The sequence below is a fragment of the Lepidochelys olivacea genome (genome assembly GCF_965140295.1).
Source record: "Lepidochelys olivacea isolate rLepOli2 genome assembly, chromosome: 2".
In the NCBI taxonomy this organism is placed as follows: domain Eukaryota; kingdom Metazoa; phylum Chordata; order Testudines; family Cheloniidae; genus Lepidochelys; species Lepidochelys olivacea.
Genome location: NC_140412.1, coordinates 84,395,319 through 84,413,914, shown reverse-complemented (window position 1 = coordinate 84,413,914; position 18,596 = coordinate 84,395,319). Strand labels below are relative to the sequence as shown.

The 18,596-nt window shown below is 37.9% G+C and overlaps 1 protein-coding gene across 1 annotated transcript in view; it reads left to right on the top strand.

Annotated features, from left to right (window-relative positions):
- The window catches only part of YES1 (YES proto-oncogene 1, Src family tyrosine kinase), a 68,392-nt gene that overhangs the window by 23,902 nt on the left and 25,894 nt on the right, over nt 1-18,596 (top strand). Inside the window, exons 2-3 of the mRNA XM_084620692.1 lie at nt 11,524-11,793; nt 18,411-18,510. Of these exons, the coding sequence (XP_084476818.1) occupies nt 11,532-11,793; nt 18,411-18,510 (362 nt within the window). The 5' untranslated portion in view covers nt 11,524-11,531. The remainder of the gene's footprint in view (nt 1-11,523; nt 11,794-18,410; nt 18,511-18,596) is intronic.

Genomic DNA, 18,596 nt, shown 5'->3' with positions numbered 1-18,596 from the left:
CGCTTAACATCGTTTCACTTAAAGTCACATTTTTCGGGAACATAACTACAGTGTTAAGCGAGGAGTTACTGTAAAGGTCTCATCTTGCAGCTACTTCTGCTCATACTTAACCTTTATATTTGTGAGTAGTCCCAATAATGCATAATTGTCTGCAGGATTGGAATCAAAAATAGCAATTTACAAAAGATTTGTGTATGTGTATATTTACACACTTTTCTTTTATTGGAAACGAGTGTAAACTAAAGACCGTATTCTAATAACTCTGGATTGCTACCTCTTCCTTCCCTGCTGACCCAAATCATTGACGCTTCTGCTGTTCCTGATACATATATTTATGCATCATTCAATGTAAATTGCATTCATCTCTATAATCTCTTATTTTATCAGTTACTATATAAATAATGAAGTGCTCATATTAGGCAAACTCAATCCCCTCTATCTATTATTCTTAGTTAGCATATAAAGTATGTCCATATCTTTCTAATTAGTTTTTGATATATGAAGTAAGAGACATTATTTTTTTAAAATTCTTAATTCTATAAAATGGTAAAAATCATAGATTAAATAATATAGGATCATTAGAAATATAATACATTAGTGTTTTGTCTTTATGAATAAAATTAGGTTTGGCAGAATTTGACTTTTTTAATATAATTTTGAGGATAAAATTTATTCTTTTAAATTTTTCTCTTTAATGACAGTAGACATTGAGATTCAAAACACTAAAGCTTTGCAACTGTTAAAACACAAATTGTTAACATCGCATGTCAAAACATACAATATAAAACATAAAAAATCAGATTCTAAAGTTCTCAAGCAGCATTTTTCTTTCTTTGCTTATCAGTAAATTTCTGTTGATGGAAATATTTTTTTCATGTGTTTGTGTGTTCAGTGAAATCAGGTACCTACATTTACTAATAAAAATCTAATCCTTCCAAGCATAAATAAAACCAATGAAAACATTGCAAGAGGCTTCTGTATTTTTCAAATAGTGAGATAAGAATTAAAATTAATATAACACATTTTAAATATGTAACAAAGGATATGAGAAAGAAGACAGAAAAAGGAAAATATAGAGTGAGAGGAAAGGGGTAGCTTTAACGTCTCCCTCATTTACTACTAAAGTACCCTGTTCCTGTTTATATGATCTTTTGTTTAAAGTAATTTGCAGAAGAATGTGCACCGACTTGTGTACCTTCTCAAAGTATAACTAGACAAAGTTCCAGACTTGAACCTATTCCAGTATGGTAGAAAATCCCTGACTCTTCCATCATCTACATATAAGCAATGGAGCAACCATAAGTAAAATTTGAATCCGCTTCCATTTATCTCGCTCATATTTTTCAAAGTTCAAATTCCCCAACATACAAGAGTCTGGAATGCTGGGCACCAAAAAGCCAGAGAATTTTGTTGAGTGTGATGGAGAACAAGTGATCAATAAGAAGGTAATTATGAACAGGACCACTGAACTTGAAATAGGAAAACATGTTGATCACAATGCCTCCAATGTTTGTCAGAGAAGTGATTTGCCATCTTGTTCATATTTACTGGTATCTGGTACAATGTGTTATTATTTTATGCTGTATTATATTTTAACTCTTACACATATTTTGAAATGGAACAAACACAAAAGACACTATGAAATCTCAAACCTCTGGCATCAGAGCTCTTTCCCATTTATTCGTGAACTCTTCTTTAACAGGCAGGGAAGACAGATTATTTTGTACAATCTTCCTGTAACATTCTGAGGTTCTTTTCTTAAAAACAGGATTTACTCAAAAAGAAAGGCATTCTAGTACAGGCAACTTAAACTTCAGGCCAAGTGAGAAGACTACTTATCTGAAGATACACCGCATGAGGCAAACACTTGTAACATTAAATTTGGCACATAATTTTGATGTCAAAACACACTAAACTACTTTAATCAAGACTAAATGCACTGAAAAGGGAAGATTATTTCTTGAATGTCTGTGTGACATACATTACAGGAAAACCATTAGGGAAATATGTTTGAAGTAGATGGGGGAACCATAAAGACAGTAGAGCCTTTAAAAATATGCCTTTTGATATAGATTCTATGACTGACTTTTATCCATTAATAGCTCTTTTAAGTTGGTTAATGGAGACTTTAAATAAAGCTTTCATTGATGTAAACTTTGCAGACTTTGAACTCTTCTCCACTGTTCTTTTATATTAGTCTATATTTCTCTGACTATAAAATGTAGTTGCCACACTAGGCGGTCCTAGGCACTGTCCTTTCAGACAGGACAAAACTAAGATAAAACTTGCCATACACTAAGAGGATTATCTCTGTAGGTAAAATTAGAGTTATTGTGAGCAAACTGCATGCTTGGAACTTTAAATATTGTGGGCTTGCAAAATCTTGTTTAGTGTCAATAGGAATGATGCTAAATAAGTGTAGAAGTCTGAAAAAATAAGTGTCTTCATGGTGAGAAATCTGCAATTAATCTAGTTTTGAAATAAATTCAAGCAAATGATGTGCATTAGGAACATATTTAAGCATGACTGTTAAATTGTGTCTATTTGCAATAGTTTTAGCAGGGAAAAATCTATTTTTTGTTTTTATTACATCTTTGAAAAATAGTTGCATATTAGTTTTTCTTTTACAGTGCTTTTTCTGAATAGTAGTAATGTTGAGCTTTTTATTTTTAAATTTTGTTAGTGTAGTGGTTTATTTCCATACCCATTGGAAAGAAAATCTAAACTTGATTGTGGTTGGTGTAAAAAAGTTTTTATATGTAATCAAACAACCAGGTAAGTGTATTGTGTTCCAAACACTTATTGGAGGGTGTTTTGACAAAAGTGTCCAAAGTGGTTAATGCATTGATGCCTCATCTCACTTTTTCTGATGGTTTAAATTTATGAATAATGTGAGTTTTTTGTTTTATTTTGTTTTTATTTTTAGGTCACTCCAGATTTGAATTGTGTGTGATAGAAGCAGACTTAAAGTTGTTCTCCCTACTGTGAGCTCCATAGAGTACAGTAGTGGTTTTATAAAATGGCTTTTTAAAAAGTTGTCAGATGCATCTTTCTTTGAGAACAAATGTATTGAATATAGAAAGTTTGGAAAACAGTGAGTTGCTTAAATATAATCTGTGAAATGAACAAGATTTACCCAGCTGCCCTAGTGCAAATAGGTTTCAGAGATACAAGATATATTTTGTTACTGGCAGTAGTTCATCAAGTCAGTCTGAAGTAGACTAGGTGGTTTAGACAAGTTATAACATATATTTTATGTTAATTTGAAACTAACTTTTGGCCTGCTTTTTCACACATGCAAGGCTCTTAAATCTGTTAAAATGTTCTTTACCCATTCAACTAAACATCCATGAGACTAAACTGCTTTTAAGTGCATCAAAAAAGCATTGGAATTCTTCCCTTCCTACTTGTATTTGTTGCATTGATTGTTTGACTCTGTACATTTAAGGAAAAGAATGTACTGACTAGACTTTTTGTGGAGCAATAGCAATGGTTTATGGTTCATGTATTGTGGTGGTGTGTTTGTGGTATCTTAGAAGATTTCATGTGATGACGGTATGCTGCACCACAAAATACATCTCACTCCTGAGACATGAATTTACATTTTTATTTTAAAAATTATTCCTTCATACTCTGGTTCACATGTCTGCTGTACAGAAAATTTCTTTTTGCAAACTGTAGTTTTAGCAAAAAATCTCTTGGATTCTTGGCTGTTGGAGTAAGGAAAATGAATCATTAGCATCAAGTACAATTTCATGTGGTTTGGGTGGGGGGTTTTTAGGATGTACCCAAGAGCATAGTTAATATATATTTTTTTCACTTCTTGAATATAAACAATATGCTGACTTCTAGAGAACCTTGAAAGGGACACCAACAACTTAACGATGAAAATCTAATTTGTAAACTTTGTATCTGTTGTTGCAAGTAACCCCTAAAGTTACTTGAATTTTTTTCTGCCTAGATTTTTGGCTCCAGTTCAGGCAACTCAATCCTAGCTGTTGAGCAGTTTTGTATCTACTGCATCCCCTCCTCTTGGAAACCTGTGCTTTCTCCCCCAGTCTTCAGTTACCTCACACTGGATAGGCAGCTCCTGACTGAAGTGGAGTACACTAATGGCAGCAACAGGAGTGCAGAAAGGGAGGCTTGTCTTTCTAGTGAAGTGAGTGGGACTTAGGAGATCTGGGTTCAATTCTTGATTCTGCAAAAGACTTCCTGTGTGACTCTGGATAAGTCACTAAGAGCTTGTCTACATGGGAAAGTTTTGCCAGTTTTACCCATATGATTAATCAGTATAGCCATTCCTCCTTTCCCTTTATGGAGGCACTTATTCTCGTAGCTTAAACCCCTTCCTAAATGGTATCAGATAAACTGAGTAAAATAAAAACAGTGATATCTAGCTCTTATCTACTAATGAAAAGCACTATCTCAAAGAGCTTTACAAAGGAGGTCAGCATCATTATCTCCATTTTACAGATAGGGAAACTGAAGCACAGGCAGGTGCAGTAATTTACCCACGTCACCCAGCAGGCCAGTGGTCAGGGTCTCCTGAGTTCCAGTCCAGTGTTCTGTCCAAGGCACTCATACCAGAAAAAATGTGTCTACACAGTAAGGTTATAACAATTTCACTATTGGTTCAAATTCATGCATTAACTCATACTGATATAATTTTCCCATGTATACAAACAAGTCCCTAATCTATCTATGCCTCCATTTTCCATCTGTAAAATGGGGATAATACTTCCTTTGTCTCATCGTTTGTCTGACTTGTCCATTTTAGATTTGTAAACTCCAAGGCAGGGGCTATTTCTTGCTATACGTATGTATGGCACCTAGCACAGTGGGGCCCTGATTGTGGTTGGGGCATCTAGGCACAACCACAATATAAATAGACAGTAACTTTAGGAGGAGCACCAGACGCTGTAGCTTCCATGGAGCCATCTGTGATTGGGTCATTTTCTTCAGTGTACTGCTTGGGACCTTTGCCTTCCCCTGAAATGAAGGAAGACCCGTCCAGAAACCGTTTACCTCCCAAGGTAAGCAGTGAGCAAGTAGTGGATCCTGTAGGTCAGGCACCAGGCAAAAAGAGGAGAGTGCAGTCTGAAGAGGGACTCCCAGTCCTCCCTACTGATCTCTGCTTCACCCAGCTCTTGTCATTCCCTAGTCCGCTTCTTTTTGGTGTGAAAATAGACCTTTTTCTCCCTCTGCTCCTTGAAACTACAATCCCATAGGACCTTGGGGTCAGGTAGTAGGGCTTACCTTGTGTGGCAAGTATCTTTTAGGGTACATCTATACAGGGATAAAAGACCTGTGGCATGGCCGCAGCTGGCCCAGGTCAGTTGACTTGGGCTCACGGGGCTCGGGCTGTGGGACTAAAAATTTCTGTGTAGATATTCAGGATTGGACTGGACCCTGCACCCTCAAAAGGTCCTTGTTAGTCAAGAAACTGGCTCTTTATTGAGAAAATCAGTCACCCTCAAGAACCATCTTTGGCAGAAACATGAAATCTAATTTCTGAAGGAACTGCAAGCTGGTTGAGGACAGGTATAATATGTTCATCTGCTTAACTTTTTAAAACTATTTATTTAGGAAGGTTTAACCAGTTTACAAATCTTTACTGAAAATTGTTTTATACAGAAAGCTAACTTTAATAGAAGTGATGGCATCTGAGCAATTAAGAAACACAATTTATAACTATATCAATCTTTGCAGACAACTTTCCCATCAAAAAACTTCTTAAAAATATACCGTTAATATAAAAGGCACTTTCTTCTTACATAACTGGTTTATTCCCTTTATCTTTTCAGAGTTCTGTATTTGTGCTTCTCTTCAGTTGCTGCAGTGCAATGGGAGACTGCTGGGTTTTATTCTAGTGTCTGTATAGTCAGTGAAATCAACTAAATTCCAACTGCAGCACCAAATTCTGACCTTAATTACTTGTGCAACCCTGTTGAGGACAGTATTTGGCATGTGGAACCTCTTACTGGTTGGTTTTACAGTGCTATCAGTAAGGAAGGGGGAAAATATGTATTGCTGTTAAACTAAACAGATTTTTATCTGAGTGACACAAAACAACGGAGCCAACAGTGCTGTTTTTCCAGTAACTTTTCATTATAGAACCACTCTTTAGTACTAGTTGTACTAATCACAGACCTTCTGGTAGTTAAATTCTGTCCATTGTTTCACTGGCTTCTTTTATGCTCCTGTCTCACTGTCTTCACTCCTTCCCTCTCACCAAGTCATTATTTACAACCAATGACATTCTCAGCTGCATAACAATAGATTGGAGATTTAAAGTGGTTGTTGCATTATGCTAATGTTGTTATAATTAATTTTGATGAAGATACCCTGTAAATGAATGGTCTAAAATTTCATGGGTTGGTCACAGTGAAATTAGAAAATTTCATGATTTGCCAGTTTTAGATAAATTGTATTAAATAATACATGTGATGTAATTCAAGTAAAGACAAAAGATTATTCCAATTTTGTGAAGACTAGAAACAATTGGTTTATCCTTTGAAGTATGCATTTCTTATGTGTATGTTCTTCACGTTTTATAGCAAAGGCAATACTTTTCATATCCAAACACATACCCTTTAGATGGAATTAGTAGAATGTTATAATAGAGCATTTCTTCCTTTTAACCAGGATTAGGAGCATAGGTTTTTAGCCATTCTTAGCGGGGATCTTTGATTTCCCTCATTCTTTTAATCTGCACCACCCTCCTACCTTATTAAATCAGTTTTAACTACTACCATCTGAAACCACCTGTTGTTCCACTGTGTTTGCCCAGTACAGTAAGCAAGGAGTCTCCACTCAGACACATTCAGGTTACTTGTTTACTTAAACAATCAGAAGCTTCAAGCTTAAAGCTTGAAAATCCACTGAACTAACCTGCAGAATATTAGTGACATTTTGAATTGTAAAAAATATTCTATTTTTATAATCACACAGAATTTTAATAGCAAGACTTTTTTCTTTAACACTAATTTGGAACTTCGTGTCCATAAAAAAGAGAGAGAATTAAATATTGACTCCATAGAGCCAGTCTGTTGTTAAGATGGGGAGAGAGGAGTTCTAGGCACTCTGAAAAAGAGAAATGTATAAACAAAAGTTCTCTTCACACTTGTCATCAGAGAATGGTAAGTGCTCAGACTGTAACAAAGAAAGAGGAAAGAAAGAGACCCAAAAAAAGGCTTCCCTCTGGACCGCTTCAGAATCACACTCCATAAGAGATATCCGAGTGTATGATGAATCAGGAGGAAAGTAAGAAATTCAACAACAAAATTCTTTTTTTGGTATGGCTTCTAAGAGGGAACTCTGCATTCTCCTTGATCCTAAGGAGAAGAATGTTATCAAATCAGAGCAGGCACAAGTGAACCAAACTTAAGAGGTTCTCACATTATAAAAATTCAGTGTGGCACCCACATTAATTGAAAAAAAAAATCTGCTTTCATTACTCTTTCCAACATGCATACAGCAGTTGCCAGCCCACTGAATGCTCAGTAATTCTCTGAAGCCTTGGAAACCAAAGATGAGTTTTTGCCCAAAAAACCTCACAGACTGCAGGGTAGAATCCACCTTATGGAAAAATTGAAACAGCTGTTCTGAGGGCTTTTCAGCCTGCTTTGCTCTAGCCATATTGGCCTTAAATGATTCAGTCAGAAGTTTTATCCATCAGTCCTAAAGATGTAAAAATAAGCCCTTCCCAAGATACTTTTGGTACAAGCCTTAAATCAAATATGGCCTCTTTTGAAGCACTCTGGGAGCCAAGTGTTTTAGCAAACCAATGGAAAAGCAGTTCTTGAAACAAAAGATATTTTCAGGAAGATTCTACTATTGGAAGAAGGAATGAAAAACAATAAAAAAGCAGGCATTCCTTTTGTGACTCCTTCCCTGCTAGATTCTGTAGACAAGACTCAGACCACACAGAAAATTTGAAATGGGAAAAACAGACTAGTTGTACAGACGTTCTGTCACAAAAACTTGGAGTGCTTCTTGTCCCAGTGCATTCCTGGAGATATGGTGGCTCTCATCAGTTCTTCAAACTAGGAAATCACACCTTCTTCAAACTAGGAAATCACAGGTAGGTCACAGAGATAATCAGCAAGGTCTATGCAATAGCATCAATCACTCAGACCTACAGATAAATTGGTTTTCCCCTGGCCCAACGTTTTGTAATCTAACAAAGCAGAAGTCAGAAAATAGAAGATGGAGAAATAGCCTTTATATTTTTAGCCTCTCAAACTACTCCACTTTGGACAGAGACCGAGGGATACTCCATCTTCCACCGTCAAGTTCCCAAGTATTTGCAAAGCATCGAAACTATCTTTGACCTGAACCATTTGGACAGATCAGTCAAAAGGGCAAAATTCAATATGGAAACTCAAAAATCTCATTTGTCAACTGTCTCCTAGAACAGTTTTTCTTCTGTTGGCCCTCACGGAGGCTTACCTGAAAATCTCTTTCCTCCCCACAGCCAGTTTCTCTTTTTTTTTTTTTTTTGGACAACATTCTAATTGGGGCCCCTGTCCAGTTAGAGAGCAGAATTGGACATCTACGTTTTTAGTCCATTTCCTTCAGAACATAGTTTCCTGGAAAACTGGCACTTGATTCCCAATTCAGTACCATGGGATCGCAGGTATTCATCTCTTATCTCCAAGGAGCCAAGTGTTGGGAGTCTGTCAAGCCTTTATCCTTAGTTAGATTTCTGTGAAGCCTAGTGAACGATGTTGGTTTCGCGTATAAACATAACTTGGGCCAAGTTTTTATTTATACAGTTATAAAGATCTTCAAAAGATCTTGTTCCTCCTTCTACATGTCTGTTTATCTCGTCTGTAAAATGACCTTGGTCTTATTGCCCCTGGAAGGGGTGGCATAAATTAACTGGGAAACACATCGTTCGTATAACTATTTTGTATTGTCTCTGGTAACACCAGTGGAAAAGAAGTGTTAAATACTTGTTGGAAGCTGCTCTGGTTATATACATTTTTAGTAACACATACTGTACTATAATAACCAATCCCCACATTACAGACCAGCTGTTTAGGATTTTTCCTTTCTCTAGTAATGCATTACAAAGCTAAACACTCAAAAAAGCCTATTGTTTCTCTCTCCAACTTCCCTAACCCTCCTTCCCCCCACAATACGTTATAGAAAGTCTTCATGTATGTTTTTATTTTTTTAAAACATGGGCTTTTGTCATTTTCTGTTTTGTGTTTTTAAAGGGGGGAGTATGTGATTTTTAAAGTAGAGCTCTTGGATTTTCTTTGGCTGTTTGTGTCTGAATGTGGCTTTTCCTTGAAGTGCCAATTGAATATCTATTGTTAATCTCTTAAACCTCAGAAAGAAGATTACCTTAACAGTGAACCAAAAGGCAGGGGGATCTACTGCATTCCTTGAATATGAATTCAAATCCTCAATAAGTATCTTTCTGCAGTCTGTTCAAATATAACATGATGGTACTTTTCACTACTAGCCACTATTTTAATTAATGAGGCTTGTCACAGAAACTATTTATAATCACTACAACATACATTAACATTTACACTGTACATTCGGCCAAATGTACAAGTGCTCTGGAGAGAATCCAGCAGGTTTTACTAGGTCAAGCAAACTTTTTTTTTTTTAAATCCTGAAGTCTCATTAGCTTGTTAGCCAGATGTTAAAGATAGAGTACAAAACTTGACAGAATATCTCTGACAGATATTTAGTGGCACAGTATGTTTTGAGGATGCAGCAGCTTTTCCTTCTGCCGTCTTTATTTAATCCACATTATTTTTGTTTTAATAAATAATGCTCATGTATTTGTCTTCTTGAAGCTCTGACTTTGTATGACTTTATAACTACAAGCCAGATAATACATCATTTTATTAAGTACATCTAGGAAAACACACTTTCACAAAGGCAGTACGGTTCATACTGTACACTTTAAAAAAAATTTGCAATGGAAATTGTCTACTAAAAGGGGTAGGCCTCAGGATTAGGCAACAAACCACACTGAGAATCCAGACAGACAAAATATGGTGGTTCATATCCTACTGGATTCAATTTTCCAGATGTAGTAGAGAGGTTATAAATAGGTGTTTATCGTTGGATTAAACTTAATTAGGAGTTACCTATTAGGAGCCTTCCAGATCTATATTACAGGATTTCTTTTGTAAGGTGTTTTTAAACAGCTAAACTCCATTAACTTCTCTTGAAATCATGCATTTATGTGATCCTTTACTTGGTTGTTCTAATAACATTTAGACATTCCCAACAGATATGGGTTAACTATAATTAATTTAAAAAAAAAACCTCCTTGGACAAATTCTGGCATTTCCATGATATTTTTGTTTTGTTCATCCCTGCAGAATTTTTAAACGATACTTGCAGGCTGCAACAATTCAGCTAGTTTGGATCTTTCTTTCTCTTAGCTAGTACAGTACCACAGATGTTAGAGACCAAGTGATATGCTGAATATTCTTATATTGATGTGTAGGAATTATGTGCATTGAAATGAGAATATAGTTTTGTGTGCTTCCTCTGCCATGTGTTCATGGTCCATTTCAGGGCCTGAGAGTTCATTTTTAAGAAAACGAAAAGTGTCTTTAATATTTTAATGACCAGATGAAAAGAGAAATAAGACACACAACCTGAAAAAACATATTTGAAAGTAGATGTATTGGGGCAATGATTAGAACTTAAGTTTGTTCCAGATGCAAATATCTAATGATTGAAGAGATCAGTGATGATTGCAAAGAAAAAATGTGGACAATTAATTACTTGAAGGAAGAACTCCAGTGTTCATACTTATTTGACCAGCTATGGAAGAAAGATTCATGCAATATTAACCATAGATGTCAATGAAAAGAGACTATTTTTTTTTATTAAATGCTTCCAATTTGTTACTGGTTTCAGTCATTTTCTCTAAATTTCTCAGTGATGTGGATGGCTAATTATTTCATGTTAAAGGAGACTTCCACTTCTGAAGTTAAGACAGAATTCTTATCTCTGGAATTGTCATGTCAGATCAGTGCTCCAGCTAGCACACAGTAGAACCTCCAGAAGTTATGAACACCTCCGGAATGGAGGTTTAAGTTCAGTCTCTTCTCATGTAAAAGTCTTCCCGCTGCTCTAATCTTTCCATTACCCATCTTTCTACTTTTTCTGTCTCCTTAGAATTTACAGCCCAGGGAGGAATCATAATGATGAATATCCAAATACTGTTCTTGTTAAGGGCTGTCAGGGTACTGTAGTACTTCGGGGGAAAAATACGTTTGTCGATTCTATGAATTCTACAGATTTCCGTCCAGAAAACTTTTTTCATTAGTATTTGTAATCCAGGTATGCTAGCAAGCTAACTTAACTATTTTCTCCAGCCTTTATCTATTGAAATTTCAGCAGTTTTTGTGGCTGTAAAACCAACTACCACCTTCTTTTTAATTTTTAAGCAGTACTTAATCAGTATTTATAATAAGCCTTTATCATGTTTTCTACATTAACTATATATCAACGGTGAGATGATTTTTTTTCCCTCTACAGAAGCAACTATGGGGTGCATTAAAAGCAAAGAGGACAAAGGTCCAGCTATGAAATATAGAACTGATAACCCTCCAGAACTTGTTAGTTCCCACATCAGCCATTATGGATCAGATTCTCAAGCAACACAGTCGCCTGCGATAAAGGGACCATCAGTTAACTTTAACAGTCATTCCATGACTCCATTTGGAGGACCTTCAGGGATGACACCCTTTGGAGGAGCCTCTTCCTCGTTTTCAGCTGTGCCAAGTCCGTATCCTAATAGTTTAACAGGTGAGATTTATGTAAAATAATTTAATTTTTATCTTTTGACAGTCTCGTCTAGTAAATGTTATAGTGCCATACAACACAGGAAAACTTACATGGCCAAAACAGAACACTTTTCTAAGGGCTTCTGCTTTTCAAGGTCTTTACCATTCACGTGGTAATTCAGTGGATATCATTCCAAAGAGTACAGCAAAGAGAACATCAATGGAAATCCAAGGCAGTAACAGGAGCAAGTAAGACTGTATTCGTGAGTCTGAGACATCAAAGATACATGTATGGAATAATGACCTTGAAATTTGGGGGAATGATTCAAAATGTAATAATACAGACAACAAAAAAGATTCAGGAAGTGTTTTTTGACAAAAGATTTCTTACGAGGCATATTAATACAGAACTTTGAGTAATAATTTATTTAACCTACAATATAGAAATGTATTTCCCGCACTCCTCAGGAGCAGTGCAAAGGCTTGGGGGAGCTGGATAATGGAGGAGCTGAGAAAGAGGGAAGTAATTGCTGGGGAAGGAGCCTTGAGAGTGAACCTGAAGAGGCATTGGGTGTGGATGGGAGAAGCATGGAACAATTTTTTTGTGTGAATGGGGATGAGGGGAAATGGGATTGTTAGGGAGTTGGGGAGCCTTCCCATCAGACCCTGGCTGAGCCTAGCCTCTCCCAACCAGTCAAACACATCTGTCCCTGTTCCCATGTGGCGCTGCGCCCCCATTCAGCCATGCGTCCTCCCTGTCCCTGTGTGGCCCTGCCCCTCCAGCCCCCATCCCCATGTGGCCCTGCACCCCGACTCCCATTCATCCCCTGCTCCAGTCTGTCCTGCCACAAGCCCTTCTGAACCCTGTTCCGTTTGGGTGGACCCCCCAGTAGCCCCGTGTGTCCCGCTCAGTCTGTGCCCCCATATTCTCTTGCCTCCTCATCTGGCCCCCCAGGCAGGGAGCTTTGAGGAACACAACCTCTCCTCCTCCTCCCTACTGGCTGCTAACTGCTATGGCCAGTGAGTGGTGAGCCAGCGGCTGCTGTTCTGGTGCCACAGCAGCCCCTGGTGGGCAAAAGACATAACTGCAGTGCCTTTCTGACAAAATGTATTTTCTGTGGAGAAAAAAAAATCAGCAGAGCATATGAATTCTGCATGCGCACAATGGCACAGAATTCCCCCAGGAATAATGTCAATCACTTCCTTTACTTTGGTAGCTAACTGTTACAGAGAGCTGACATTGGTGAGGAAATTCAACACCACCTACAATGCACCATATGGTGCCGAAACCTGGGTCACGTACAGTAGACGCTTCAAGATTCTTCAACGAAACTATCAATGGTGCCTCCAGAAGAACTTCTGAATCAAGTGGGATGACCAATGCACCAACATTAGTGTTCTTTCCCAAGCCAAAACCTCCAGCATTGAATCTATGATCACCTACCACCAACTCCATTGGGCTGGTCATGTTCTTTGAATGCCGGAAAATCATCTCCCAAAGCAGGTCATGTTCTCATAATTGGACGATCGCCAACAGACAAGGGGTGGGCAAAAAAAGCACTTCAAAGGTGTCCTCAGAGCCAACATGAAGAAGTGCAGTATTGACATAAACTCACGGAAAACCCAAGCCCTAGACCGACCAATATGGAAAAGGACCTTGTGACAAGGACCCCAGTATTTTGAGATCCATCAAAGACAACAGGAAATGGGAAAGGAGGAAAGAATGCACTGCAGCCCGACTCCACAGTCCAGATCTGCCCCATCCATTGGGAAATGTCTGCCCCAATTGTTACAGGATCTGTGGATCCTAGGTCCATCTCATTAGCCACCTGTGAATCCACCAGTGATAACTGGCTATCATTTATGGAAGGCAGTCGTTAAGGATACAATTCTGTCATGGGGTCACAGATTCCGTGACTTTCTGGGACTTCTCAGGCAGGACTGGAGCAACTTTCAGTCCCCTGGGCTGCTGAAGCTGTCAGCGGAGTGGCAGCTAGCCCGAGTTGGGTCAGCCCCCGCTAGGGCTGGAGCAGTGATGGGGCTGGAGCAGGTGCAAACCCGGGCAGAACTCTTTGTTTCCCCCTTGTCCCCCAGAGTATTTTTAGTAAAAGACAGGGATGGGTTGCAGGCTTCTGTGAATTTTTGTTTATTACCCATGACCTGTACCTGTCTTTTACTAAAAATACCCATGACAGAATCTTAAGGTTAATAATCATCCTCAAACTCTGAGGGATCACTAATGAGTCTAGTCTAGGCTGGGGTGCACATTACCAAAAACTCAAAGTACTTGGCCACTGAAACACATGGCAGTTGACGCTCTGTGTAAACATCCGATAACTCAGGGCCGTATGCTGTGCCCTGAAGGTCTTTCATCCCATCACTGCAACATCAAAGTATTACACGTCCTGACAGGCAATGTAAACAGAAGTGTGCAATCACTGAGCCTCTCCTTGGAGGTTAGGAAGCTGTAGCTGTGATACATAAAACATCATATCTATTCAGTTCTCCACCTAGCAAGAGAAGAAAACACATAGGCGGAGACTCGCTAAGCAGACAGACATAAATCTGGCAAGAGTGGTCTCTAAAACAAACTAACCAATGTCCTCTTCCAGAATGGGACCACCCAGATATCAACCTCTTCACTTCCAGAGCAAACACAAAATACCTCTTGTATTGTACCAGAGCTGGAAGAGTCTAGAAATCCCTATCAGACACGTTCCTAATGAGATGGTGTTCATAGCTCTTGTGTGCCTTCCTTCAAAATATGTGTTTCTCAGAGTCGTCTTGGAAGATCAGATAGCCCAAGGATGAGATTTGCTTTGTCTGTGTCTACACTACCGCTGTATCGATGCTCTGGAGATAGATGCACCAGGAATCGATTTAGTGGGTCTGGTGAAGACCCACCAAATCAACCACAGATTGCTCTCCAGTTGACCCCAGTACTCCACGCCGAACGAGAAGAGTAAGGTAAGTCAACGAGAGACACTATCCCATCAACCCAACACGGTGTAGACACTGCAGTAAGTTGACCTAAGCTACATCGACTCCAGCTATATTATTCAAGTAACTGGAGTCGTGTAACTTGGGTCGACTTACTGTGGTAGTGTAGACATAGCCTTGTAGCCCCCCTAAATCCGCACCAACATTGTTACTGTTTCCTAGAGCTGATCCTTATTGCCTCTCCCTCAAGATTATCAGCCTTAAAATGGGCAGCTTGCAACACAGAGGATAATATCCCATCCACTACTGACCACTCCTGATGACAAAATGCAGACAATTCTAACCCAATCAAGGCAAAAATCACATCCAAGATTGAAAATGTTGCCTAATAAAGATTTGATTCCATCTTAGTCTAAAATTTGCTGTAATTCTGACCTGTCTTCTGTATAAAGTGCTTAGACCTGTGTGTAGCCTCTCAAAGCACACCTAACATCCCCTCTGCTTACTATCAATGTGTTGAAGCAGACTTACATTTTTCAATCCACTGTTGCTGAATTTTTTATTTTTATTTTTTGAGTCCTGATCAATGCATTCAGCCTCTACCAAGGAACTTTATGAAACCAATATATGCCTTTCCTTCGAACCTCTCAGGGAAATTTCCCTAGAGTGAGTCTTGTAAAGGCTGCTTTTCTAATTGCCATAGCCTCTTCTTGGAAAATAAGTCAACTACAGACCTTAATAACTATGCCACTTTCTATTGTGATCCACAGAGAAAAAGTGATCATGATACCCCACCCAAGTGTTATTCCTAAAGTGGTATTGGATTTCCACCTCAGCTGGTATATGCCCCTCCCTGTCTTTCCCAGACCTATTCCCATCCTAGGCAGGTAATTTGCACAATTCAGATGATAAAAGAATGTTTTTCTATTTAGAGAAGACAGGCTCTTTGTCGCTTATGGGAAAGATGTCTGGGAGAAAGTCAGAAAATCTTCAGTGAAATAGTTTTTCCATCACAAAAATGCCATATTGACAAAATTGAAATTTTTCACAAAATCATATATGAACGTTCCGTTTGGGGGGAAATTTTGATATTTTTTCTCTCTAAATGTCAGTGTTCTATTTTGACATTTTCAGAAGAAAACGTTTCAATTTTTTTTTACTTCAAAATTTATTTTCTATAAAAAAAAATTGTGAATGAATGAATTATGAATGAAATGTTTCAGATTTATTGAAGGAAACATTCTGATTGAACCAAAACTTTTTTCTTGATTTCATGTATGTAAAAATGTTTAAATTTTGGCTTTTTATCCTAATTCAGAATGAATTTTTTTTCCAAAGTCTCAATTTTTCACAGGATGGGGAAGTCCATTTTGTGACCAGCTCTAGTCCGGGAAAACTTAGATCTAAATAGGGTCTTCCTCAGTAGAATATGAGGTGCACAGAACTATGTGGCATCTTAGCTAGACTGCCAATTCTTGCAGGCATAAGATCCCCCTCAGAAGGCTGTATAGGCTTCAGAGTCCAAGCTCCATCCTGAGCCACAACTTCAAAGTGCTGTCTATCGAGCTATTTTCCCACCGGCCTGAGTCCATCAACTGAGGCTCAGAGTCTTGCTCCCACAGGCTCCAAAATACTATGTAGACATATATGTCATGAGAATTTAACAGTTCAGGAGAAGGAACTGAGGCGGTTGTGGAGGAGCACATTCCTTTATATAGATCTGGGTATCTGATGTATGATTCAATGTTTGGTTGCTCATGCGCCTACCCAGCAGAGATGCCTTCTGAAAGAGGTTTCCATGTATTCACTGCCAGAGCAACAGTCAAAGAACAGCATTGGTAAATAACTTCTTTTGCTGTGTGGTTTGCATTTGCATGCATTATTCTGTTATTTTGGTTAGTATTGTGTAGTTTAACTGAATTAATAACTTCCTAGTTGCGATAAATTGTACAGTTGATCATGAAACGTGTTGGCTGGCTGGTAAGCAATCAACGCATCTGTCATAATGGAACTCTAGAGTATTCACTTTTGTCAGATGTTGAAGCTTAAAATATAATCAGATACAGCTTGTTTCCTTATGTTTGAGCATCAGTTGTATATTTGTGTGAATGTGTTTAAAGTGTGCATTCTTGCCATTTTCATTATTTGGTGCATCACCTTGACTTCAGACTAAGCGAGTGGTTACCAGGCAAAACTGGTGAAAATCATGTTGATGTCATTTGTTTTATGCACCATCCTTCAACTTCTGGAAAAATTCAGACAGCGTGCTCTATTTCTTGGGCAAGCCGTGGCCAATTCTCTATTCATAAGAGGCTAAATTCTTTGTAGTCTAGGTTGTTGTAGTTCTTTTTAAATCCTTTCATGACTGTAAATTTAATTTTCAGTTTTGCTTCTTTCTCATAATGTTGACTTGATTTGATTTCATGAATAATCTAACAAGAGGTCTTCCACGAATTTAGCTGAATGCCTCCTAGCAACTTTGATCTCTGCCTCCAGGACATACCAATAGTAGAAATTTGAGATGAAAAAGACGTTTTGGTTCATATAGCCTCTCATCCTACAAAATATTTGTACTTAGTTTTAAATGTGCGAAACAGTGGCGCTTAGAACTCCCTCAAGACTGTTCCTCAGTAATAGATCTGAGAAAGGTCTTTACTGATAGTCCATCTGTAATTTTCCATTCTCAATTTCATCCAATTGCTTCTGCTTCTATTCCTATTCCTCCTTGGTGTTTTACACCTTTCAAATATTTGTAGACTCTTATCACATCCCTCCTGTGTCATTGTTTAGCCAAGTGACATAGGGTATCTTTTAGGGCAAGACAGAGTGTTGCCTTACCACTTCTCACACCTCACTCAAAGGACAGACACGTTAACAGTCCCCATGCTTGGAATAACTGGCTAGAAAGGCTTGGAGGAGCAAATTTTAAATGGATTGATGCAGTAAGCTCACTTCTCTTATGAAAAATCTTATTCAGCATTCCCCCAAGGGTGATGCAGCTGTGCGTCATCCTCAACACCAGTCTCCCTTCCTGGTTTTTATGGCTGGGAGATAACATGTATGTTTTACTACTGTGTGGAATTATGCTATAGTGAGGACCTTTTTTTAAAGCATAATAGAATGAAAATGTTTTGTCCCCTCTGGAATTGGCCTCTTGTCCGGTTAATCCCATGCACAGATCTTGATATTTAGTTCCAGAAAAGTGGAGAATCCATGGTGTAATGTCTGGAGATGCTCTGCCATAAAACTAGTTTAATTTATAAAAATGTAAGTTAAAAACTTAAATATGATGATGGCTTTTGAATCTATTTTATGTTCCTTCTTTAAAATATATTTTTAAAAAGCAACTCTTTTGAGTTTTATCATTCTTGTTGTCTTGTGTATAGTAAGCCCTGTATATGGTCTGACTGGAAGTACCACTCTTGATTCTCTAGTGAACTGCTGTAATCTTGTTTGTATTTTCTTTTTATAACTCAACTCACCTTATCTGAGGATTCTCTTTATGTAAATTCCCTCTTAATGAAAAGAAGTTAGCCAGTCTATTGATAAGTCAGCTTTTGCAGCTTGACAGGATCTAGTATGCAGAGAACATTTTGTTTGTTTTCAAAGCAAAATTGATTAGCTGCTGTCATAGACTGCTTTTTAAAAAAATTAATCTTAGTGGTATTGCTATATGATATGCCTTTTTCTTTTCATAAGGTGGTGTAACTGTTTTTGTGGCCTTATATGATTATGAAGCTAGAACTACAGATGATCTTTCGTTTAAGAAGGGTGAACGGTTCCAGATAATAAACAACACGTAAGTATTTTCTGTCAGAGACTTCTATAATTAGTGTTACTTTGGAAATAAATACCTTCAAGATACCTTTAAGATTTTTCAACAAA